Consider the following 26,169-nt stretch of genomic DNA (forward strand, 5'->3'; position numbering starts at 1 on the left):
CTGTCTGCTCCCGTGAAGATTTACAGCCTCGGAAACCCTGTACAGGGTCGCTATGAGTCGGAACCGACTCCACGGCACTTAACAACAACTTGTTTCTGTACTGTAGTCATAGTTTCCATTGTTCGAGGCTGACAGTCTTTCCTCTCTTGGCTCATCTCTGAGGTCTTCCCAGATTTCCTTAAAATACTTGGTCCATCTAAAAACTTATATTTTTTGTGGGGCAGTATTACTATAAACTTGTTGCAAAGCTTAAATAATTAGAAAGATGTTCTCTTGAAGTTTGCTAAAAATTTGATAGAGATTATATATAGTTTAGGACTCCTGGTATGGCTCAGGATAATGCTCTGGACTGCAAGGTCAGTTTGAGCCACAGGGCTGAAACCCACCAACCATTCCTCGGAAACCCTGTGGAGGGTGGCTATGAGTTGGAATCGACTCAAAAGCACTTACCAATAACGAACAACAACATATAGTTTAAGGATTTGTGTATAGGAACCAAGTTGACAATGATAACTAACTTGTGTGTTAACTTAGCTAGACCATGATTTTTTTTATTTTATTAGTTTTACATTCATTCTGTCATACATCGTTACATTGCCATAGTTACCATCCCGTCCATGCATCATCACCCAACCAAAGGGTATACCCTGCAAGCCTTCCCCCTCCTCCCCAACAGTCCTCAGCACACAGCCCCTATCCCTCTCTGGATCTCAAGTCCCCCACCACTCCATCTCTTCATATCATCTTCTCTGCCTCCATCTCAGGCCTCACTGTTTCTCTGGGTAGGGTCCCGCTCTCTGCTCTTCTCCATTGATGGTCCCAGGGCCCTCCGTTCCTAGACTGAAAAGTTAATCACTCCCCTCCTTGCTATAAAATGTCCACCTTTACATTTCCAACCCTCACAATTATTCACTACTGCATCACAAGAGCCCCATCTGCATTTCATTTCATCGTCCCTTCCTGGACAGGCTAGATACTATTCACTGGAGACTCTACCTTCTTCCACGCCCTTTGGATATAGGTTCCCTCTTGAAAGCTTGTAAGCCAGTTACTTCTTACCTTTGTATCCCTCCCCCAATTTTGGGTAGCCAATGTCCACGTTGCCCATCCCTGTCTACTCTTTGTGTGGAGGGGGTGGGACTAATTCTTGCAGCAAGGATTTGTTTCCTCTTTTGAATCTGTATTTATAGGTGTAGCTACTGCATTTATAGGTGTAGGTCAAGTTTATCAAATTGTATCAGATGACGCTTTTTTCCTCTTCTTTCTTCTTCGGGTTGAGTTCTGTTTATCCAGTCATTGAAGCCAGGTCAAGTGGGTATCATCTGCAAGTGTGGGTGTTCTTGCGTCTGTCTGCCCTCCTCTTATCCGCTGGACACTTCGCTCTCCACTCTAGTCCTCTGTGGCTGTGTCATTGACTCTGAGCCCATGAGTCCCCAGGTCTTGCCATGCTGCTGGCCAACCAGGTCTCCACCCGGGTTCACAGGAGTCGGCTGAACGATGTAGGGCTTAGCTCGCTGCTTCATTAATGTTCTTCCCTCATGTCCCCTTATGGGTGATGTAAGTGTAGACCATGATTTTTAATAGTTTGGTAGTTATATAATGATATATTGTTGTTGTTTATAGGTGCCATTGAGGTGGTACTGACTTAAAGCAATCCTGTGCACAACAGAATGAAACACTACCTGGTCTTGCACCAAATTCACAATCATTGCTACGTTTGAGCCCTTTGCTGCTGCCACTATGCCAACCCATCTTGTTGGGGGTCTACCTCTTTTTCTCTGACCCTCAACTTTACCAGACATGATATCTTTCTCCAGGAACTGGTTCCTTCTAATAATGTGTCTGAAGTATGAGAGATAAAGTCTGGCCATCCTGAATTCCAGAGAGCATTCTGGCTATACTTCTTTGTACACAGATTTGTTTGTTCTTTGGCAGTCCATGGTACTCTTAATAGTCTTCTCCAGCGCCATAACTCAAAATCATCAGTTCTTCTATGGTCTTCCTTATTCACTGCCCAACTTTCACATGCATATGAGGTTATTGAAAATACCATGGCTTAGATCAGATTCACCTTAGTCCTTAAACTGACATCTTTGCTCTTCACCACTTCAAAGAATTTTTGTGCAGCACATTTACCAAGTGTAATACGTCGTTTGATTTCTTGACTGCTTCCTCCATGAGTGTTGATGATTGATCCGACCAAATTAAGTCTTTGACAACTTCCATCTTTTCTCCATTTATATGGATATTGTTTATTGGTCCAGTGATAAAGATTGTTTTCTTTACATTGAGGTGCAACCCATGCTGAAGGCTGTGATCGTTGATCTTCATCAGTAAGTATTTTAAGTCCTTCTCACTTTCAGCGAGCAGAGTTGTATCATCTGCATATTGCAGGTTGTTAATGAGTCTTCCTCCAATCCTGATGCCACATTTTCCTTCATATAACCCAACTTCTCAGATTATTTGCTCAGCGTAGAAATTGAATAAACATGGTGAAAGAATACAGCCCTGGTGCATACCTTTCTTAATTTAAAACCATTCTATGTTCCCTCCTTGTTCTATTCAAACAGTTGCCTCTTGGTCTATGTACAGGTTCCTCATGAGAATACTCATTCTCCACAATGTTTTCCATAGCTTGTCATGATCCACACAATTGAAATCCTTTGCCTAGTCAATAAAGCACATCTTTTTGGTATTCTCTGCTTTCAGCCAATATCTGACATCAACAGTGCTATCCCTCAGTCCACGGCCTCTTCTGAATCCAGCTTGAACCTCTGGAAGTTCTCTATCAATGTATGTTTGCAGTCGTTTTTGTATTTAGTACAACTTTGCTTGCATGGGATATTAATGATATTGTCTGATGATTTCCACATTCTGTTGGGTCACCTCTCTTTGGAATGGGCAAAAATACCAATCTCTTATAGTCAGTTGGCCAGGTAGCTGTCTTCCAAATTTTTGGCAGAGGTGAGTGAGTGCCTCCAGTGCTGCATCAATTTTTTGAAAGATTTCAAATTTTTTTCCATCAATTCCTGGTGCCTTGTTCTTTGCCAATTCCTTCAATGCACCTTGGACTTCTTCCTTTAGAATCATTTACTCTTGATCATAATTCTACCTCTCTTGAAATATTTGAACATTGACCATTTCTTTTTGTTACAATTTCTTTGTGTATTCTTCCATCTTCTTTTGATGCTTTCTATATCATGCAATATTTTGCCCGTAGAGTCCTTCAACATTGCCAATTGAAGCTTGGATTTTTTTCATCACTTCTCTCAGTTTAAGAAATGCTGAGTGTGTTCTTCTCTTTTGGTTTTCTAACTCCAAGTATTTGTACCTTTTGTTATAGTATTTGACTTTGTGTTCTTGAGCTGACCTTTTAAATTTTCTATTCAGCTCTTTTACCTCTTCTTTGCTTTAGCATCTCTATACTGAATGTTAGAGCAAAACCCGAGTCTCTTCTGACACCCATTTTGGCCTTTTCCTTCTTTTTTGTTTTCTTAATGACCCTTTGCTTTCTTTCTGTATGTTGTTCTTGATGTCATCCCACAACTCTTCTGGCCTTCAGTCTTTAGTGTCTAATACAACATATCTATTTTTCAGATGATCTCTAAATTCAGGTGGGCTATGTTCAAGGTTAAGGAGCTCTGGTAGTGTAGTGGTTACAAATCGGGCTGCGAACCGCAATGTCAGCAGTTCGAAACTACCAGCTGTTCCACGGGAGAAAGATGAGGCTTTCTGCTCCTGTAAAGATTTACAGCCTCGGAAACCCTGTACAGGGTTGCTGCTATGGGTCAGAACCGACTCCACGGCACATAACAACAACAATGTTCAAGGTTATATTTTGGCTCTCATGGACTTGTTTTAATTTTCTTCAGTTTCAGCCTGAACGTGCATATAGGCAATTGGTGGTATGTTCCACAGTCTGCCCCTGGCCTTCTTTTGGCTGATGATATGGATTTTTTTCCACTGTCTCTTTCTACAGATGTAATTAATTTGATTCCTGTGCATTCCTCCGGGTGAGGTCCATGTGTATAGTCAGTCATCTTTTATTTAAAAAATGCATTTGCAATGAAGAAGTCGTTGGTCTTGCAAAATTCTATCATGCAATCTTCAGCATCATTTCTGTTACCAAGGTTATATTTTCCAATGACTGATCCTTCCTCTTTGTTTGCCATCTTTGCATTTGAATCACCAGTAATTATCAATACATTTTTTTGATGCTTGTTTGATAAATTTCATACTGTAGAAGTTGGTGGAATCCATCAATTTCATCATAATTGGCTTTAATGGTTGGTGCATAAATTTGAGCAATGGTGATATTAACTAGTCTTCCCTGCAGGCATATGGATAGTATCCTATCACAGATGGCCTTGTACTTCAAGACAGATCTTGATACATTCTTTTTGATGATGAGTGCAACACCATTCCTCTTCAAATTGTCATTCCTGGCATTGTACACCATAAGATTGTCAGATTCAAAATGGCCAATACCAGTCCATTTCAGCTCACTAATGCCTAGATCATTGAAGTTTTATGTGTGCCATTTCATTTTTGACAGTTTCTCATTTTCATAGATTTATACTTCAGCTGTTCCATGTTCTGATTATTAATGGATGTTTACAGCTGTTTTTCATTTTGTCATTGAAAAATTGTAATGATGTAGTTTGGCAGTTATGTAATTATCTTTCATTTTTGATATAATGTATTCACTTCCATGACATGATCTGATGTGATCACCTAGTTAATTGTAAGGGAGGGCGGGGGAAGTGTTCCTTAGTGATGTGGCCTGCATTCACTGTATTTGGATATTCTGGTAAAGCTCATCGGCAGTTTTACTCTCTGACTCCTGAATCTGACTTCTCCTCATCTGACCTCTAGTTCCTGGGACTTCAGTCAGCAATCTGACATATTGCCTGCCAGTATTGGGAATTGTCAGTCTTTGCATGAGCTAGCATCCTGTGGTCTTACTTGCCAGTCTTGGAATTTGCTGTCTTCTGTAGTCTGTGAGCTAGCAGCCTGCTGTCTGATCTGCCAATCTTGGGTTCATCAGCCTCTACAACTATGTGAGTCTGAAGATGCAGATGTCTGCAGCATGATGTCTGACCCATGGACTTAAGACTTCTCAGTCTCCACAACTGTGTGCGCATTTCCCTGAGATAAATCTCTGTGTCTACATGTATACATAAGTGTCTTTTTTATCTACTTCTGCTATAATAGATATACCACAAGTGCATGGCTTCAACAACCATAAATTTATTCTCTCACAATTTGGGAAGCTGGAAATCTAAATTCAGAGTGCTGGCTCTAGAGGAAGGCTTTTCTTTGTTGGTACTGTGGAAAGGTCCTTGTCTCCTCTTAGCATTTGTAGGTCCAGTATTCCGTGGAGTTCTCTATACATCTTGACATCAGTCTTCCTCTGGATCAAGGACAGTAGCAGGTCCTTCTAAACTCTGCTCGTTCCTCTCTCTTTTTATATTTCAAAAGAGATTGACTCAAGATACAACCAAATCCTGTAGATTGCATCTGGCCTTATTAATGTCTTAGAAATGAGGATTTATAACACATTGGATAATCACATCAAATCAGAGCTGATCATATCAGATCTCTTCATGGGGGTGATCACACCATGAAGGTGAAAACCACATCTTAAATGTGAAACCACCCCAAATCCTGGCCAGGCCAAGTTGACATAAAACCTTTACTATCACAACAACCTTCACTGGTTTCGCTTCTTTTGAGAATGTAGCCTAAGACCACAAGCATAATCCACTGTGCTAACACTTTATTTACTAAAATGAGTGCGTGAATGCTTCCCTTCTCTCTCCAGAGGTTCAGTAGAAATGTTCTGTTATATTGGAATCTAAAGAATTCTCTTTTTATTTTCAACGTCGTCTTCGCAAGTTTATAAGATCATTTAGAAATTAGGACTGCTTTTATGATTGTTATTGTATTTGTAACTTTCCAATCTTAATTTTTTTTGTTGCTGCTACAGGTTTTCTTTAAACTTGCCCTAAAAAATCTCTAATATCTTGTTTTATAGATATGGCAATCTGGATGGTGACCCCAAAGAAATCTCTCCTGTTATTGACCAGTTCATTGAATGTATTTGGCAGTTAATGGAACAGTTTCCTTGTGCCTTTGAGTTCAATGAGCGGTTTTTGATTCATATTCAACATCATATTTATTCCTGCCAGTTTGGAAACTTCCTATGTAACTGTGAAAAGGAGAGACGGGAACTCAAGTAAGTCAGTTTTCTGTTTTTTTAAATATTTTATTGCATATTGAGTGAGTGAAGGTATACAGGGCAGATCACCAGTTTTACATTCAGCAAATCATTGTGATGGTTACAATCCCTTACATGTGCCCCCAACCAACAGCATTTAACTATTACGTTTTTGCTTTGTATATACCACATTGTAAATATGTATTCATTTAAATGTCCAAAGGGTACATTTTGCAAGCCAGCCTCCTGCCCGCAGGCACACTGCTTTTCTCAGTTCATGGGCCTTATGGTCCACTGCTGCTCTGTCCCTCTATGCCACCGCCTCAGCCATCATCTCTGTTGTTGCTACTTTTCTGGTTAGGATCCCTCACTCATTTCATGTTCTTCACTACTCAAGTAAGTGTTTTGATGTCCAGTTTTTATCTAAATATAATGATGGAGTATTTTTAGACGGCTTTTCATACTTTTTAAAGACTATTTGACTTACACATTTGTACTAACAAAGTTCTTTTCTAATGAAAAGAGAAAACAGCTTAAAAGTCACAGTCTAACAAAGTTTAAGGAGATGTGTACAGGCACCAAGGTACTCATCGGTTCCATTGATTGCCCCAAGTTTCTGCCTGATCCACATTTAAGGGTGGTAGACTTAATAGAAATTTCTTAGAGTCAGAAAACATGAGCTCTACTTTTAAAGGAAAAAGTTAGAAATCTTTGGTAGATATACTGCCAAACTGCAATTGCAAATGTGACTAGAAAAGCAAATTTGAAATTGTTTTGATAAAAATTGTATTGCTTTTATCCAGAGAGAAAAAGTATAAAAAATATGGTCTTAAAAATATATAGCAAAAAATCTTAACAAAAACAAGTGATTTGTGAAATGCAAAAGCAAGAATAGGCTCTAATCATTTCATTCTGCCTAAATCAAACAGAAAGAAATAAGCTTTTTCTAGCGGTACTCATCTACATTATCTCAAAGATTTTCCCAAAAGTGATTCCTCACACATGGGTATAAAAGTAGCAGAGTATATATATCCTATAAGTTCAGCTGTTTGCCTAGACATATTACTGTGGTTTGTTGTGTTAAGACTAGACACTTCTAACAATAGCTGCTTGACTCTTCCACCACTAGCTTTGGGAAGCTATGTAATAATCTATGTCTCAGTTTCCTCATTTGTAAAATGGCATATCTTGTAAGATTTCAGTGAGGATTGAATGAAAAAAAAACAAAACAAAAACAAAACCAACATTTAGAATCATGTGGCAAATAATAAATATTTAGTGTTTATTGGGGGGAAAACAACCAAAAACTCTAGAGCAATCTCTTCAGAGTAATTGAACGTTATGAAGGCAACTACAGAGGAGCAGAGATTATACAGTGCTCTGCTATACCATGAAGCCACAGAAAAAGGTTATGTATCTCTCAGCTAAAGAACAGGGACATGTGATATTCACAAAACAATGATTGGTTCCTTTCTAGATATAATACTATATATCTGTGATTTTCTTTTAGAACCAAGATAGGTCATTTTCAGAGTTCTTTTTAACAGAATTCAAGAAAGAACATACTCTTTATGGGCTCACTTGTGGAAGAATCGAGCTGACTACCTGAATCCTCTGTTTAGAGCTGATCATAGTCAGACCCAGGGAATTCTTCATCTCCCTGCAACACCATGCAACTTCATGTACAAGTATGTAAATCTCTAGGACTTTGCTTTGGATGGTAATAAAGTGTCATTGCCTAATGTTTTGGAGACTGAAAACACATGAAACACTATGCTTAAAAGCTTTTTTGGACAAAAAAATAATACATAAGAGGATGCTTGAATATCTAACCTGGTATTTTTGCTAGGATGCATTCTCTTCCCTTCTTTTCCTTCTCTGGTTTTTAGCTGATTCATATATTGGGGACTAGACATTGAAGGATTCATGATACTAAATCTCAATACCAGAAAACTATTCAAGATAGATTATGGCTATAAACCATACAGCTTTTATCAGCTTACAATAATCTAAATACTAAACCCATAAACCCAGTTATAAACACAGGAAGTAAAGTTTAATTTGTTCCTTGATTTTATAAATTAAGTGATCTGCATTGGATTTGTGTTTATATAGCTAGCAAACAGATTATGACTTTGTGAGTGTTGATTTTTAGGTGGCCAATTTAAGTGTTTCCATTAACATAATTATTTAGAAGGTGACAAAGGAAAACCAGTAACCAATATGGTGCCATAAACTTGGCTACACACAGAAAATGTTGACATGAAAGTGTCTGTCCTCTATAAGTAGATTCCCTTCAGAATCCAATGTTTTATAATATCTTTCAAATGCAAGTTCCAATTTATTTTAAAATTGAAAGAAAAAGAGGACAAGGACAGAAAGAGAAAATAAGTTGAATAAACCAGGTACCTAATAAGTTAAATGTGAAATCCTAAATTTAGGTAGCAATCATGACATGCCTTACCTTCTTGTTTCCAGTGAATCAAGTCCTGGAGATGTGTTCTTATGGAAATAATATATTTCAGATTGTATATATTGGGATAAGGATAGTAGTAGTATGACATCCTGCGGGTCCTACTAGGTATGAATGTTATAATTTACCCTTTGCTGACTGATTGGAAAAGTAGCTATGATGCTAGTAAAAAAGACAATACACCGAGAAACCACATCCCTCTCCGTTTTCTCCAAACATAGGTTTAATGACTTTTTCTTCCTCTATAGTTCTTATTCCTCAGTTTGTTCTCATTTAAATCCTAATTATCCACCCCCTGAATTTTTTTTAATGTTTTATTGTGAATTATATGATAGTTTACATGAGAGAACTTTAGTTTTACATTCATTCCATCGTATATCATTTCATTGCCATGGTTCCAATCCCCTCCATGCATCATCAACCGACTAAAGGATATACCCTACAAACCCGCCCCCTACACTCCCCCCAACCCCCAGTCTTCAGCCCACAGTCACTCTCCCTCTCTGGATCCAAAGTCCCCAGCTGCTTCATCACTCCACGTCATCGTCTCCATCTCTATCTCAGGCATCTCTGCTTCTCTGGGTAGGGTCCCACTCGGTTCTTCTCTGTTGATGGTCCTAGAGACCTCCGCTCCTAGACTGGAGAATTAATCACTCCCTTCCTTGCTACAAATCATCTACCTTTGTATTTCCAACCCTCATAATCAGTCCTGATAACAATTATTCACTACAGTATCATAAGTGACCCATCTGTATTTCATTTCATCAGCTCCGCCTAGACAGATTGGATAGTACTTACTGGAGGTTCTGCCTTTCTCCATGCCCCCTAGCTCTAGGTTCCCTCTTGAAAGCTTGTAAGCCAGTCACTTCTTGCCTCCTTTGTAGTTCCCCGCCCCCCCCACCCCCATTTGGGTATCCAATGTCCACGTTGCCCATCTCTGTCTACTCTGTGTGGAGAGGGTGGGAGTGTTTCTTGCTGTAAGGATTTGTTCCTTCTTTTGAATCACTGCATCCATAGGTGTAGGTCAAGTTCATCAAATTGTATCAGATTACTCTTTTTTTTCCTCTTCTTTCTTCTCCTGGTTGAGCTCTGATCATCCAGTCATCCAGTCCAGGTCACGTGGGTACCATCTGCAAGTGTGGGCATTCTTGTGCACATGTCCTCTCTTCCCATCAGCCGGTAGCTCCACTCTCCACTCGAGTCCTCCGTGGCCATGCCACTGACACTGGGCCCAAGAGTCCCCAGGTCTCCTTATACTGCTTGCCAACCAGGTCCCCAACTGGGTCCACAAAAGCCCACCAAACATTGTAGGGGTTAGCTTGCCACTTCATTGCTGCTTTTACCCCTGTTCCCCCTATTGGTGATATGTGTGGTCACCAACCAGAGCGTGTATTTCCGTTGAGTCTTAGTCTTGGAAAGGGGTTTGCATTGAGGGGACCTGACCACTTGCCTTGATGTTTTTGGGGGGCACCCTCTGAATTTTATAGCAATATATTAATCCTGGAGTCCCTGTGTTGGGCTGTAGGATAAGCACTGGACTGCTAACTGCATGGTCAGTGGTTCAAACCCACCAGTCATTTCTCGGAAACCCTATACAAGGTCGCTTGAGTTGAAACCAACTCCACGGCACTTAACATGTTGTACTAAAATGATACCTCTGTAGTTTTTAATTAAAACAGTGTGTTGAGACACACTGCTATTCAACTGCAACAATTTATTAAATTTTATTGAGGACCAAGCACTTTTCTAGGAACTGAGGATAAAACAGTGAGTGAGACTGAGTCTTTGCCTTCAAAGTACTTTCCTAAATAAATTCACGAGTGGGTCTAAAGATACCCTATAATGATAACATTTGTTTTCATTTACATTCCAGTATGGTTTATTGTGTAGGATAAAAAGGGGAGGATTATTACAATAAAAAATAACATTTTTGTGTGTGGTTTTGATGGAGCAAATAATTTAAAAACTTCAGCTTTAGGAATCTCTTGGCATTTGTAAGATCCTGTGTTATACAATCACTAACTTTCCAAGTTTACTTTAAAATCAAGAGCCATTTTAAGTTACAAATGGAAAAAAAAATGGTGCATATTTTGTACCTTCTAATTCAGTGGCATATATGCAAGTAGTACATATACTTTCCTCAAAAAAAATTCACTGGTCCAAGTAAAGGAGAGCATCAACATGAAATTTTTTCCTTAAGTGAGCAACTTTTTTTTTTTTTAAATGTGTTGTTTTGAATTATATGATAGTTTACATGGGAGAACATTAGTTTTACATTCATTCTATTGTATATCGTTTCATTGCCATGGTTACAATCCCCTCCATGCATCATCAACCAACCAAAGGGTATACCCTGCAAGCCTGCCCCACGTACTCCCCAGGTCTTCAGCACACAGTCGCTCTCCCTCTCTGGATCTAAAGTCCCCAGCTGCTCCATCGCTCCACGTCACGGTCTCTGCCTCCATCTCAGGCATCATTGAAGTGAGCAACTTTTTTGAAGCTATAATTTGGTTACTATTAAATTTATGGTGTCAAAAATACTTTAGAGGATTTGAACGTGTGGAATTTACTGATTGTCATATTGGTGGTTTCATATCAAACCCTACCGTCCTTTCCAGGTTCTGGAGTGGCATGTATAACCGCTTTGAGAAAGGGATGCAGCCTCGACAATCAGTTACAGATTACCTTATGGCAGTGAAGGAGGAAACCCAGCAGCTAGAGGAAGAACTAGAGGACTTAGAAGAAGTAAGACACACTTGCTACTATTTATTTTCTGTGCTTTCTTCGTGAAGAGCACCGTGCATGAAACCCTCTCATAAATTACCAAAAACCCACTACCATTGAGTTGATTCCAACTCATAGAAATCCTTAGGACCCCATGGGGTTTCCAAGGCTGTCATCTTTACCAAAGCCGATGGTCACATCTTTCTTCCAAGAGGCTGGGAAATTCCACCTGCAGACCTTTCAGTAACTAACTGGATGCTTAATCACTGTGCCAGCAGGGCACGTTTCTCATGAAATGTACTAGCACAGCCATCATATTTTTAGACACTGGACAACCTGAGACATAATACCACCCAGGTGGGATAATTGAAGCCCAAACCTAGGTGTATATTTGAGGGATCTTGTGTGTGGTGGACTTCCACAAATGGAGCTTGTTGATTGTTGCTGTTATAGGTCTGTTTTCTTTGTTACTATTATTTGAGAGTAATAAAATGAATGCATTATTGCTGGAGATCGCATTGGAAATAAGGGATTCAAAATGAGAAAAACAAAATCAAATATACTGATAGTATAAACCTATTCTCTTAATGTTTAATTAAGAGAAACCCTATACAGGGTCGCTAAGGGTCGGAATCGCCTCGACGGCACTTAACAACAACAAATATATTTATATGAAAGGGAGAGCGGTGGCTCTGTAGGATACACACTGAACTGTGAACCACAAGCTTGGCAGTTCAAACCCAACAGCCACTCCATGGTAGAAAGATGAAATTTCCTACTCCCACAGATATTTATCACCTCAGAAACCCTATATAGGGTCATTATGAGGAGCTCTGGTAGTGTAGTGATTACGAATTGCCTGCGAACCTTAAGGTCAGCAATTCGAAACTACCAGTTGTTCCGTGGGAGAAAGATGAGGCTTTCTGCTCCCGTAAAGATTTACAGCCTCGGAAACGCCGTACTGGGTCACTATGACTTGGAACCGACTCCACGGCACATAACAACAACAACAAAAGATGACTGTAATCTGCCACCAGGATTGAGAGATACTACTCATAATCAAAGAACTGAAATGAGACCCAGGTTAGGAGGTTAGATAGTGCTGTAGGATAAGCAGTAGACTGTTAACCACAAGGTCAGTGGTTCAAACCCACCAGCTGCTCTTTGAAAACCTGATACATGGTAGGTGTGAGTCAGAACCAACTCATTGGCACTTAACAGAGCCATGGTAGAAACTAGGTCTTTTGTCAAAGTCAACTTGTACCAACATTGGGCCAGGTTTAATTAATCAAATTTCATGAAAACCTTAAAGTTCTTTAAATCTATTTCAGTTATATAACTGGTATGGGATGTCATGGGTTAATGTGTTGGACTGCAAAGCTGGTTTGAACCACAAGGTCAGTGATTCAAGCCCACCAGCCCAGCCACTTCTCAGAAACCGTATACAAGGTCTCTGCGAGTCAGAAGCGATTCGATGGCACTTAGCATCATGTTGTTGCTGCATTTATCTTGCAGGGCTACACCAGGACTATCTATATACACATTATTTGGGACTCCTTGTGTGGCGCTGTGGGTTAATGTGCTGTACTGCAAAGTCAGTTTGAACCAAGAGGTTGGTGGTTCAAACTCAATAGCTGCTTCCTGGAACACCAAAATAGGGTCACTGTGGGTCAGGACCAACTTGATGGCACTTAATGACAACACTCACAGATTTGGAATATCTAAAAACGTATTTTCCTTATGACCAAAATTTCTGGACCTAGAATTTGAGACTTTCCTGTACCTTTTCAACTTTATTTTCTACTATTCTTTTGCTCAAATTTAAGTGGCGTCTTGGTTTGGCACTGTGGACTAATGCGTCAGTCTATAAAGTCATTTGAACTGCAAGGCTGGTGGTTCAAGCTCACCAGCTGCTCCTTGGAAACCCTATACAGGGTCGCTATGGATCGGAATCGACTCAACGGCACTTTACAACAGCTTCTAGCTTTGTGTTTTTCTTTCATAGATCCCCCTGCTAGAAATGTTTTATTCTAACCCTCATCAGCATGACCCAGTATTTACTTGATCTTCTAACACCTTACCCTGTAACAATGTAGGATGAACTCTGTTAAAATGTATTTGGTGGTAGTAGTGGTGGTGTGCCATGGAGTTGGTTCCAGCTCATGGTGATCCTGTAACAACCTAAGTGTCCTATCATTGTGGTGAATAGATAAATAAAATGTGGTATAAGCATACAATGGAATATTATTCAGTCTTAAAAAGGAATGAAGTACTGATAAATTCAACATGGATAAACCTCTAAAACATTATGTATGCTAAGTGAAAGAAGCCAGACACAAAAGGCAATATATTATGACTTCATTTGCATGCAGTGTCCATCCAGATGAGGTGAATCCATAAATGTAGAAAGCAGAGTAGTGGTTTCGAGGGACTGTGAGGAAGGGGAAATGGGGAGTGTCTGCTGATGGGTGTGGAGTTTAATTTTGGGGCACTGAAATGCTATGACAGTTGTATTAACTTGTGAGTGTATTAAAACTTACTGAATTGTATACTTTAAAAGGGCACAATGGAAAGTGAATTGTATCTCAATTGAAAAAAAAATTAGGTAATAAAATAAACCCTTTATTCCTGGTTTTTAAAATTTTTTTCTTGAGTTCATAGGATGAAAATTATTATGTAAAGCCACACAGGAATCCTCTTAACAATATATAGAAAAGAGCAAGAGTACTGCGGGTGGTTTTCCTGTTATATTTTAAAAGTTTTTCAGAACATCTAAGCTAAGGCTGCTATTCATCTTCTTACATTGAGATCATGACACCATGCCTCACAGAAATGATTCTATCCAAGGTCATAAAGTCTAGATTTGAATTCACATCCATATAAACCCCATATATTTAACATAACCATATGAAAGGAAATGAATATGAAAGACATACTGTATATTTAAAAAGAAACCAATTACATTTGTGATTTCCCCCTAAAATTGTGATTTATTTTTTCAGAGACTGGAAAAAATTCAAAAAGTCCAGTTAAATGGCACTAAAGTGAAGAGTAAAGCCAGTGAACCCAGCAAATACTCAGGGTTTTCTACCTCAGACACCAGCACAGCCAACACACCGCAGGATTACAGTGGAAATATGAAATCGTTTCCGTCCAGGAGCCCTTCACAAGGAGACGAAGATTCTGCTCTCATTCTAACCCAGGACAATTTGAAAGGCTCAGATCCAGATCTGTCAGCCAACAGTGACCAAGAGTCCGGGGTAGAGGATCTGAGCTGCCGGTCTCCCAGTGGTGGTGAGTGTGCACCGAGTGAAGACAGTGGCAAGGACCGGGATTCTGACGAAGCGGTGTTTCTGACGGCATGAAGGTTCTCCTTGGAGTTCCCAAATAAGACTTAAGAAACACGTTCAAAAATAAGGGAAGTGTGCAATTGAACATAGAAAAAGTCTCAAGAAATGGTACGTGCCATCAGGAATTATAAAATGTAGCCCTAAAAAGGGAAAAGATGGTCAACTTAGTTTCATGAAGATGAAGAACAGGAAATAGCCATTTCTTTGATCAAATGTTACCCTTTTGTGGGACGTATCCCACTGATAGTATGTGCTACTGGCAATGGGAGTGGGTTCTGTATAACTGAAATGGGCATGTGCCTCAGAAACAGTTTTTACAGGGTATTGTTTGAGGCGTTGTATCCTAGAGCTGTGCATATACAACCTTTGTCTCTTTCGGCTTATGTACAGTGAGATAAGTATTGTTAAGTACATTTTCAGGGTCCTGTATGTTATTTGAAAGTTGCCTATCGAGCAAATACCATGTTTTCAGGTATGATACATTATATGCACATATCAAAGGCAATGCAGAGACCAGAGGGACAGTCTGTTCCATGTAATCTTACCCAGATCCAGAGTGATGATACATTTGTCCCCTTCAGTCCTACCCATTAGGCCCAGAGGAACATAGTGTCCAACATGATGTGTATAAAAATACATTATAACCTACCAAAAGTTCAGACATACTCAGTGATACAGCATGCATTCTATTACTGAAAAATATTTTATCATCAAAAAGTTAAATGCAAAAAAATAATCCAGTCACAAAAAGGGTAAGGAAAATTATTTACCATTTCAAAACACAATTTTTTTTGCCACAGAGAAATTTGTAAGAAACCCTGGTAGCGTAGTGGTTACCAGTTGGACTGTTTACTGCAAAGTCAGCAGTTCTAATCTACCCTTTGTTCCTTGGGAGAAAGATGTAGCTTTGTACTCCTGTAAAGATTTACACCCTTAGGAAACCCTATATAGGGTTGCTGTATGTTGGAACCAACTCAGCAACACACAACCACCTCCACAGAGCAATCTTTACTATCATCTAGTCGCTATGGGTCGGAACTGACTCGACGGCACTTCACAACAACAAAGTTATGCAAAGAAATTTTCCTTGTTACAACATGCATCTGCTCATAGGACACCACAACCATTTTCTTTCTGTCATTATCATTTCGAATGTTTTCCCTCATTTCATTTGCAGATTCATCTTTTGTGTATTCTAAAACATTAAACATTATCTTCCTTTCTCACTTTGTTAGCAAAAAAATTTTTTATACATAGCACATTATTGAAATGCACCCATTTGGTTAATAGCTATACCCCTGTAATTGAGTTTTATAGTTGCTTGTTTCAGGTTTAGTAATCAATGTCCCTTTTCCTTAGGTAATATATTTTGTATTATTATAAGAATTTGTTGCTTTACTCTGAACCTCTCCTGATACTCTTATTTTAAAAAGACTTGTAACTTCTTTTGCAACAATGTCTAATACCTAATAAAGTAGAAGCAACATTTACTCCTTCAGTCTTATGTATAAATTCAGATCATAGTAGCTTTATTAATAACAATCTTATATTACTATTCCAGAGACTACAATTACCTACCAGGACATTGTGGGCCAACCACCAGCTTGATCCCTGAAGAATAACAATATAAAATTTCAAGGGAGGAAAATTCCAGTTAAGAACTAGAAAATGGTTTAATTAACATTAGTAACATTCAATGACTACTGATTACTTGAAGTAATGAGTTTTTATGTTTTGCTAAAAAGTACATTCAAAGAAGAATCCTTCCTTGTCTTATGATCAAAATGGGACTTAAATGAGTTAACAAAACATTTGAAGTAGTACCAGAGCAGAAAAGTTGCTATGTTTAGACAGATTAATAATATTCACTGTATGCTTTTAAATATTAGTGCATTTGAGGATAAAAAGAATTAATTTAGATTTAACTTTTACAGTCTATATCAATATTTTGAGTAAGTGAAATTCTTTTATACGAAAATACGTTCAGTTTTGCTGAAATGGGTATAAAATAAGACAAGAAAGCTTCATTATTGAAATCTAGATGATGAGAGATTTAGTGTAGCAATATAGAGATGAAATAATAATAGTATAATTGTTATTCATATTTAGATAATTACTTTACTAACCTTAACTATATAACTTAACATATTAAAGACCTGTAATACAAAAGTACTCTATTAATTTAAAAAACAAGGCAAGTATAATTCTTTTAGAATGTAAGTAACATTTGAGCATTTTCTAATGAGAGTTCTCAAATTATTTAAGTATCAGGAATGTTTATTCATTTTCTGCAATATACTGTATGTAGCAGAGAATAACTTATTATAATAAATACTTAGGATACATAAGTATTGGTTTTGCATTTTTATAACTTGCTTCATGTTACTCTTGTAGTTACTAACTCTTAGAAACTTTGCTGCCGCCTATTGAAGATGTGACTTTAATTCATTCTCTTTGGCAGAGTACTTCTGCCAAAGGAAATAAAATTTAACAAAAAAGACACAGTAACTATGCCAAACAGGATTATACCTTTATTTTCAAAAACAAACCATATAAATATTTGGTACTTTAAATTTTAATTTTTTAATGTAACACTTTCTACATCAAAGCCATAAATATTCTTGGGTTCCCCCAACTTTGTTACAAGAGATAAGTATATATTTATTTAGTCTTCTTTTTAGAGGTTTACCTGAGACCTGAAATTTATATAAAAAGAGTTATGCTTATTGTTTATTAAAATTTTATTATGCTTTCGCACATGGCTAGTCCAACATCAAGAATAAATCCCTGTTTTCATTTTAAATCAAAGGTCAATCAGAAGAGCTTTTTAGGGTAATTGGTCTAAAGCAATTGTTCACCCAAAGCAGATTACTGCCCAGAGTTAGTACTTTTTAGAGTTCAAATCATACAAAGGAAGGTATGGAAAAGGGAAACCCTGGGAAACAACTCAACATATATCAAGTATGATCAACTTGTCAAATAACCTCTATCCAAGCAGTAATTCCCTATTCTCAATTTATCCCTAGAAATTTCTTTTGACCTTGAAACATCTTTAGTGTATACCTCATTGATCTAGAACTTCCCTCTATTTTGATACTAGATTTTAAGGTCTACCCATTACAAACTACCACCCTGAACAGTCAAATAATTACTAAGCTTTACCATTATGATTTCCATCTAGTCGTCTATCAGAGATGCTAAAATCAGAATCTTTGCTTTGAGATGCATTTCTCTTTCCTTTGGCATAGTAGTCATACATAGAACTGTGATCACACACTTCTGTTTAACTGGGCTGTGATGAGGTTATTAATGAATTGATTTGGGAAGGAGAAACCATGCTGTGTTAACAGGTATAGCATGAAACTGGGATAGTCTAAAGAATAAAAATCAGTGAGATAAATCATACTGACTATGTAGAAGAGATTTGTTCTGTATAAAAACTTTCTTTTTTAATATCTGGTGGAGAGATAGGTACACAAGCACCTAAACCAAGTTTGAGTCACCTTTGTACAGTGTTTTTAAAATGCCTTATTTTTAGTGGGCGTTCAATAAAACTGCTGTGGTTTGCTGCTCTGTTTTTGTTGGCTAGACTTGGTTTCGAAAACAGTTACATGATTATTTGCAAAAGAAAGATTGGGTCTATTAAGTCCTGCATTGTGTTATGATGGTAAAATTGAAGCTCGAATGGCCACTACAGTAAAGAAAGCTTTCTGAATCCCAGAAGACTCTGCCACAAGTTTGAAAAGCAACTTTTGCCTCAGTTATCTTACCTATAAATCAGGAATAATAATAATTATACCTCTTCATATGGCCATTTTGAAGATTAAACAACCTGCCTGAAGCAATGCCAGGAAGACAGATGATTAATCAAGTTATTTTTTTCTTTACCCAATATTACTAAATTTTTACTGACTTTCTACAAACATCGACTAAGTATTAAGTACTTTCCAAGTGTAAGAAAATAAAGTGGATCTTCTTAAAGTTCTAATACCAAAACCATGTCTAGGAAGAACAAAAGAAGAGATAAGCTGTACTGTATGCTGGTGTTTGGAATGACAATCGTATTGGTGTGAAATTTAAACAAAAGTATGCTTTAATTTGTGATTTCGATATTACCTTTTTAAGTCTCAAAGATTTTCTGATTTCATTATTCACGATTTTCTTTCATTTTAACATTAGGAATTCAGAAAACATCCATATCTAACCACAAGTCCAACAGTATTGCTTTTTAAATGCATATTTAATTTTACAAATAAAACATATATAAAAACAAGTAGTTTATCCTTTTTGATTTATTATAATTATTAAAAGTTACTTTTTTTTTGAGACAGCACATTGGCAGGTTTGGTGTTTCCTAACACTATGAATAATTAAGAACAAATTGCTTTTCAGAAAATATCTAGAAAGGAAGAGGAGAAATACTGTTGTTTTTTCCAAAAAGACGATAAGGGAAAAATCTAAGTAACACCATTTCTGATTAAAAAATGAGGTGGTTTCAAATTAAAAACACAAATTTAAATGAAGTAATTCTATAAAATACTGAAATTTAGCTAATATTACATGCATAGGTATTTGATTTCTAATAAGGGGATTAGCATGGAACATAAGTATGATGAGATGTATCAATAATAAATATTTTTAGTACAGAATACAGAAAAAATTCTCAAAGCAAATTCTCATTCTAACCTGTACAAAATCAGTCTCAGTCTATATACAATCTACACAGTCTGTCTATGAATTCAGCCATTGTGATGAAATGCCAATTTGCAAATCATAACTATAAAATAATGCTTTGTTTTTTCTGTCCCATTCCTTTCTTAGCAGTTCATGTTTTCAGGAAAATCTGGAAAGAAAAGAAACAGTGCTTAAAACTTCTAAGATTTAAGATGATAATTTTTCATCCCTACACATTCTCTTCCAGTTAAGATTTACCTATAAGGAGGTGACTTGACTGTGAAAAGGTAAGGCTGAGAAAAGGATTCTAGTATGTACATATACATAAGCAATTACTCACAATGGTTACTTTATTTGTAAACTGTGGAAATGCAAATCTGGTATGGAAAATCAACTCTTAAGAAACTTATAACTTGGAAAACCAGATATCGCATAAATAGATTCAGAAGAGCAGATGATGAGTGTGAACTGAAGAGGAAAAAATGCCTTGTCATTTCCCTACCACTTCAGGCCAGTAAGTAGGCAGAGGACCACATCAATCTCCAAACCAAACAGACTGGGTCAGATGGACACCTCACCTATCCTGGGAAAGTCTCTTTCCTGGGGATTGGATGGGAACTCAGGAGAGTCTTGTCAGTCTTTATTGGCTGCTTGAACTATCGGCTGATAGAATTAGGGCTTAGTTGGAATCGGCTCAATGGAACTGGGTTTTTGGGTGGACAGGTGCAAGTGTAGCAAAAGAATGGTGTCTTAAGAAAGCAATTGAGCAAGTGCAAGGGAACAAGAGACAGAAAAGAAAGGAGTGATGTACAGATGAGAAAAAACAAGCTCAGAAAAGGTGCTTTGGTGACTAGTTATGTTTTCATTCTCTCAAGGAGACTCATGGGACATTCTAGCATGTAGCGTGTAGTGGTTACAAATCAGGCTGCTAACCTCAGGGTCAGCAGTTCGAAACTACCAGCTGTTGTGTGGGAGAAAGATGAGGCTTTCTGCTCCTGTAAAGATTTACAGCCTCAGAAACCCTGTACAGGGTCGCTATGAGTTAGAACTGACTCCACGGCACAAAACAACAACAACAACATTTGAACATTTGGCTGGGAATTAGTCCTTACAACCAGAACATCACTAAAATAAGATAAATGGAGAAGGAAAGGAAGAAATCCAGTAACAACATGAGAAAAATAATGGTGGTATAAGAAAAAACATGACATGCAAAAGAATATAAAGGGGCGGGGGAAAAGAGATGAAAACAGATAGTCTGAGGTATGTGGGGGCTTCAAAAGGTTCATGGAATAAAAAGATAATGAGAATTTTTCCTGAATATTCGGAAGCCTCCTTGTATAGGCCAGATTTCAAAAATCTTAAAACTAAAGAGAAATTTGGTGTTGATACTGTTACTGCTATAGGCTTATAGGTTCCAGAGCAGAGAAATGCTATCTAGGAAGCAGTCTTTTAATAAATACCATTTTAGTATGCAGGAAGATGACACCCTGACGTCAGGGTGGCTGGTCAGAAAAATACTGGCATACTCCTGGTGTGAGGTGGAAAAGAAACAGAGACTAGTTCACTTAGAGGAGGAAATGATGGAGACAGCTGAGAAATATGACAACTAGGTGGTATGCTAATAGTCTACATACCAGCGAAAAGAAAGAAGTATTTATAACTTACATTCTAAATGTCATAAAATATTGAGAAAGACTTTTCATTTAAGTCAACATCATACTTAGAAAATATCTAAAATATTTCTACTGACAATATGCTTACTTATTATGCTTAATATATAAATCATTCTATATGTTATATAGCATAACACTGACATAATTATGCTTATAAGCTGACTGAATAGTTCTTGCTAAGAGGACTTGAAAGAACAGTTAAATAATATAAAACCTTTTGAAGTACAGCAATTTACCTAGAGTGGAGCATGAAACTGGCTGTGCATTGCTATTGCCTGTTGAAGTTTCTCTTCCTTGGCTCTTCTACAATGGCAAATCTGCAAGAGAAATCATTTAAAATAGCAGTCACTTTTCTAAACAATGTACCTACTATTTTCTACATTATGACAGAAAGTGAAGACACTTCATCTATTGATGCTATTTCAAGTTTGGAATGTTTAAAGCAGCAAATTCCTCAGAAGTTAAAAAACAAATCCTTAACTTTATTTGGAGATAACTTTTGCTTACAAACTTCTAGAATTTAATTATGTGTGAATCTTTATTTCAATTTCTCAGATTTTGTAATTTCAAATGTATGTTAAAAATATGAGAATGATTTCAATTCTCTGTTATTAACCATGAAGACTGATAAAAGCTTCAAGGCACATTTATACATAGTACAATAGAATAATGAACCAGTAATCAATGTCTTATTAATGCTATAATCATGGGCAGATTATTAATGTTCCTAAACTTCAATTTTCTCTCATGCCAAATGAGTATACTACAACCTACCCCACATGCCTTAGCAGGATATCATATGCTACATAGTACATGTTTTATAAAGTTTATTAAAGAGGTTATTTTTAAAATGTGATGTTTCAGAAATCAGGTATTCAAAATGCAAGAAACTCTAAATGGCCTTTAAAAAAAAACTGAAAGAAAATATTAAAACAGAAACTGACATCTCAATTGTATTTTAAACTTTTTATCTTAGTAAATTATTCACACTTTTAAATAACTTGTAAAACGAATTATTAAGGAGTGTATTACAACTATTTATACTGACTTAAGCTGACTAGCAGCTTTGCTACAAAATGACACAGATATTATTTCTAAAACAACTATTACTTGATTTAGTTGCTTGCGTACACACAAAGTTTAAAGTGCTAGAGGATGCAGCTAGCATTCTTAGTCCTTTTACTTTCCTCTGATAACACTCAAAACTCCAGCTCAGTAATGTGCTAAAGCTTTTTTTTTAACTCTTGATTATACTTAAGTAAGTGATAGTATATTGTCATTTGTCCTCAAGTGAAGAGTATTACATACTGTTCTCTTTTCCATGAAGCTACTGAGAAAATCATCTATTTCAGTTTTTCCCTCCAAGAAATCTTCAGCAATATTATCAGATTCTTCCTCAGCTTCATGTGCAGCTACTTTCAGTCTTGCCTGAAGGGCACTTGCACTACAGCTCTGAAAAAGAAAATCAATCACTATGTATGTAATCCTTTCTCCTTGAATGTGGGCTGGACCTAATGACAAGATTATGGCAAAAGGAATGGAATATCACTTTGAGATTGGGTTTCAAAAAGACCGAAGCTTCCATCTTGTGTGCTTTTTTTTGCACTCCATTTTCTCCGAGGTAAGCCAGCTGTCATGTTTTGAGCTACCCTATGAAGGGTCCCACATAGCAAAGAATTGATCAAAGTCTGGCCAACAATCAATGAAGAACCAAGAACCCTTAAATCCAGTAGCCCACAAAGGAATAAATCCTGTCAACAACCACATGAATGAGTCTGGTAGTGGGTCCTCCCTACAAGCGAGCCTTCAGATAAGGCTATAACCCCAGTTGGCACTTTGATTGCAGTCTTGAGACAAAGCCATTTTTGTATTCCCACCCCTCAAAAATCTATGATATAATTAATATTTATTTTTGTAGACATCTAAGTTTTGGGGTGATACGTGACACAGCAGGAGAGCAATAATGTTATCATTAACAGCTTGGGACAGGTGGTGTTAAGTGCCATCAAGTCATTTCTAATTCATAGTGACCCTGTGGGTTCCTGAGGCATGGCTCTTGAACTTGAACCACCAACTTTGTTGTTCAAACCGACCTTGCAGTACCCAGTGCATTAACTTGCAGCACCACACTTAAATAGTCATGATGTAGAAATGGAGCTGGCTATCTCACTGGCCATAATCGGCATCAAGTACAAGTAAATGACAAAAGAAAACAGGTGGTCTCTGACACAAATGGATTCTAATTGTCCTTCTCATGAGGTCTAATTGAACTCCATTTCCTATCCTTGGGTTCAGTGAGATATAACAGTATTTTATTTTTTCAATCTACTCTTTGTGACAAGCTCATTGTTGAAGTGCCATCAAGTCGGTTCTGACTCATAGCGACCCTGTATAGGGTTGCTGAGGAGCAGCGGTTCAGACTTTGAGGTCAAGTGCTTGTCTTATAGCACCACACCAAGACTCTAGCGGCACTGAATTTGTATTCTTAGCAAATAAACAAGTTTTGAGCTGAACAAAATAGACCATTTATTAAGCATCTACTACTTATGGAGATTGATCTTTCAGTCCCATAGTAGATTTGATTTCAAATCTTTTTTATAACTTACTAGCTGTAAGACACTAGTAAGGTTGTTAAATCTCCTTGAATTTAAATCATGATGATAACAGTACCTGTTTTAATAGATGACATCTGTAAATGCATGTAATGTGCTTGACATAAGTGAGGACTCAAAACTCATGTCAACTCCCTCCCCAACACATGCACACACAGAGCTCTTTGAAAATTTCTAGGACACTACTAAAAAAATTTCGTTTTTATATATGTGAGCGAATAATTTATTTTTCTGTTTATGTATTTTTATTATGGATATTACTGATGGTTAAAGTGCAGACCTTACAACAGTTAAAATGATAAAGGAATGATTTGTCTATATGTGGGACTCGTGTCAAAGTTATATTAGAAAGCTTGGTTATAGTAATCACTAGGATTCAAGAGGATAATGCACTCTCCTACCTGGTAAGCAAGCCATAAAAACTATTTCTATTGCTTAGGAATTAAGAATTTTTGAGAATTGGCTATTGTCCCTGAATAATAAAAAGTAAAAAATGGAAATAGAAGCTTGATTTATTTTTTTCTCCTCAGGCATCCATTACTGGCTCCTCAGATCTCCATGACTCTCACAGTTTAGCCTTCAGTTCTTCCCTGTCACAATCTCTTGATGAGCTCTTTCAGTCTCAAGGATCCAATTACTGTTATGTATGCAAATAAACACACATCTACACTGATAACTCAAATTTAGGTCTTTAGCATTTACCTTTTCTCTCCACTCATTTCATTTATCAAACCATTTTTTTTGTTGTTGTTTTACTGTGAATTATGTGATAGTTTACATGGGAGAACATTAGCTTTACATTCATCCTATCATATATCGTTTCATTGCATGGTTACAATCCCTCCATGCACCATCAACCCATCAACCAACCTCTCTGTGTCTACATCAAATGTTTTATATCTTTGTTTAAATGTGTAAAATGTTTAAATGTTAACATGTCATTTCTTAGATAATATATTTTAAGACAACAGATTTTTTTTGGCTTTGTTTTTGTTTACTCTTGGTGTAGTGCTAAAGGATAAGCACTGGACCATGAACCCCAAGGTTGGTAGTTCAAAGCCACCAGCCACTCCTCAGAAACCCTATGGTGGGTCACTATGAGTCAGAACCAACTCAACAGCACCTTAACAACAGCATCATATAGTAACTTTGCATGGCACGTAACTGGTGCTCAATAAATATTTATTAAATGAGTGGCAGAGGATGAAACCTCAGCTGAACTCTGCCTTCCAAAGAAAGCACTAAGTTATATCACACACAAGGATGTAGAAGACTTCTGGCAAGATGGTGACAGCAGACTAGGCATACATTCTACACAGATCCTCTACACCAAAGATATGAGAGGCCAAATAAAACAGATACAGATGATAAACCTGGAACCCTGAGCTTCAGAGAAAAGGATGGAAAAGTGGACTGAATGATGACTAGGAGAAACTGAACATGGGCAGCAAAAAAGGTGACAGATAGGTGAACTGTTGGCTGATATGACTCAGTACGACCACCATGAACTTTTTCAAGAAGCACTGTATCTGAGCAGCAGTCTGATGTGATGGTGTTGTGGATGCATACTGGTGACCAGCAATGAGAACGGGGCAATGCTCTCCTGTTGCCAACACTCCCTTGGTGACCAAAGGTATGGCCAGCTGCCACCCTCATATACCCTCATTATAGCCCCTGCTCTCTGCTTCTTCAGAACTGTAGAATGAGCATGTTATTGTTGTTAATTGCCACTGAGTCAGTTCTGAATCATAATGACCCTATGTAGGATTTATGAGGAGCAGCTGGTGGGTTTGAACTGCTGACCTTGTGGCTCGCAGTCCAGTGGTGATCCTACAGCAAGAACTCTCATAACCAACTGTCCTGCTCTCTAGGCCTGAAAGAGTTTTTTTTAATCTTTTCCTCTTTCTCTAGTTTTATTTAGAGTATTTTTTTTTTTTTTATTGTCTCTTATTTTTCTCTTCTGTGGTTTTAGTTTCCTTTCCCTTTATTCTCTTTTTAGGTATCCTTTTATTCTGCTGCTGCATGCCTTTTCTTTTTCTGCTGTTGTTTGTTTGGCTTTGTATGTGTGTGTGTGTGTATTTTCCTCTTGCTCCACTCAATGGTACAGCATTTGCCATATAGCCCTCAGCAGCCCCACCCACTGGGAAAGAACCAGTATCAGCTCCTAAATTACTTGGTCAATGGTAGACAGCAGCCAACACCAGACAAACTCACCCTAAACTGAGCTGTATGAAGGGTAAACAGAGAACTATGCGCATGCTTTCATTCTCTAATCACACTCACCAGGAAGGAGATGGTGAGTGCCTAGGAGCACACCAACATATCATCTTCAATTATATACAAAGCCAATGACAGACACCACAATGTCTCAGAGACAACAGGCAATTTTAGTTCATACAAAGAAACAAGACAGAGTGGCTCAAATAAGTGAGCAAGACAC

General features: G+C 37.6%; 2 protein-coding genes across 3 annotated transcripts in view; one reads left to right on the forward strand and one right to left on the reverse strand.

Annotated features, from left to right (window-relative positions):
- Window positions 1-14,981, forward strand: part of MTMR7 (myotubularin related protein 7) — a 123,293-nt gene extending 108,312 nt beyond the window's left edge. The window contains exons 10-13 of the mRNA XM_006834467.1: window positions 6,038-6,238; window positions 7,768-7,908; window positions 11,312-11,438; window positions 14,420-14,981. Of these exons, the coding sequence (XP_006834530.1) occupies window positions 6,038-6,238; window positions 7,768-7,908; window positions 11,312-11,438; window positions 14,420-14,782 (832 nt within the window). The 3' untranslated portion in view covers window positions 14,783-14,981. The remainder of the gene's footprint in view (window positions 1-6,037; window positions 6,239-7,767; window positions 7,909-11,311; window positions 11,439-14,419) is intronic.
- A 4,561-nt stretch (window positions 14,982-19,542) lies between these two features.
- VPS37A (vacuolar protein sorting 37 homolog A (S. cerevisiae)) overlaps window positions 19,543-26,169 on the reverse strand; it is a 41,017-nt gene continuing 34,390 nt past the window's right edge. The window contains exons 9-11 of one of the 2 annotated variants that reach the window (XM_006834469.1): window positions 22,426-22,569; window positions 21,354-21,434; window positions 19,543-19,610 (exon numbers count right to left, since the gene is read on the reverse strand). In XM_006834469.1, coding sequence (XP_006834532.1) covers window positions 21,354-21,434; window positions 22,426-22,569 — 225 coding nt within the window. In that variant the 3' untranslated portion in view covers window positions 19,543-19,610. Of the gene's footprint in view, window positions 19,611-21,353; window positions 21,435-22,425; window positions 22,570-26,169 lie in introns of those variants that run through there. The other variant, XM_006834468.1, reaches the window with a different exon arrangement.

This window comes from Chrysochloris asiatica, unplaced genomic scaffold, assembly GCF_000296735.1.
Source record: "Chrysochloris asiatica unplaced genomic scaffold, ChrAsi1.0 scaffold00011, whole genome shotgun sequence".
NCBI classification, from domain to species: domain Eukaryota; kingdom Metazoa; phylum Chordata; class Mammalia; order Afrosoricida; family Chrysochloridae; genus Chrysochloris; species Chrysochloris asiatica.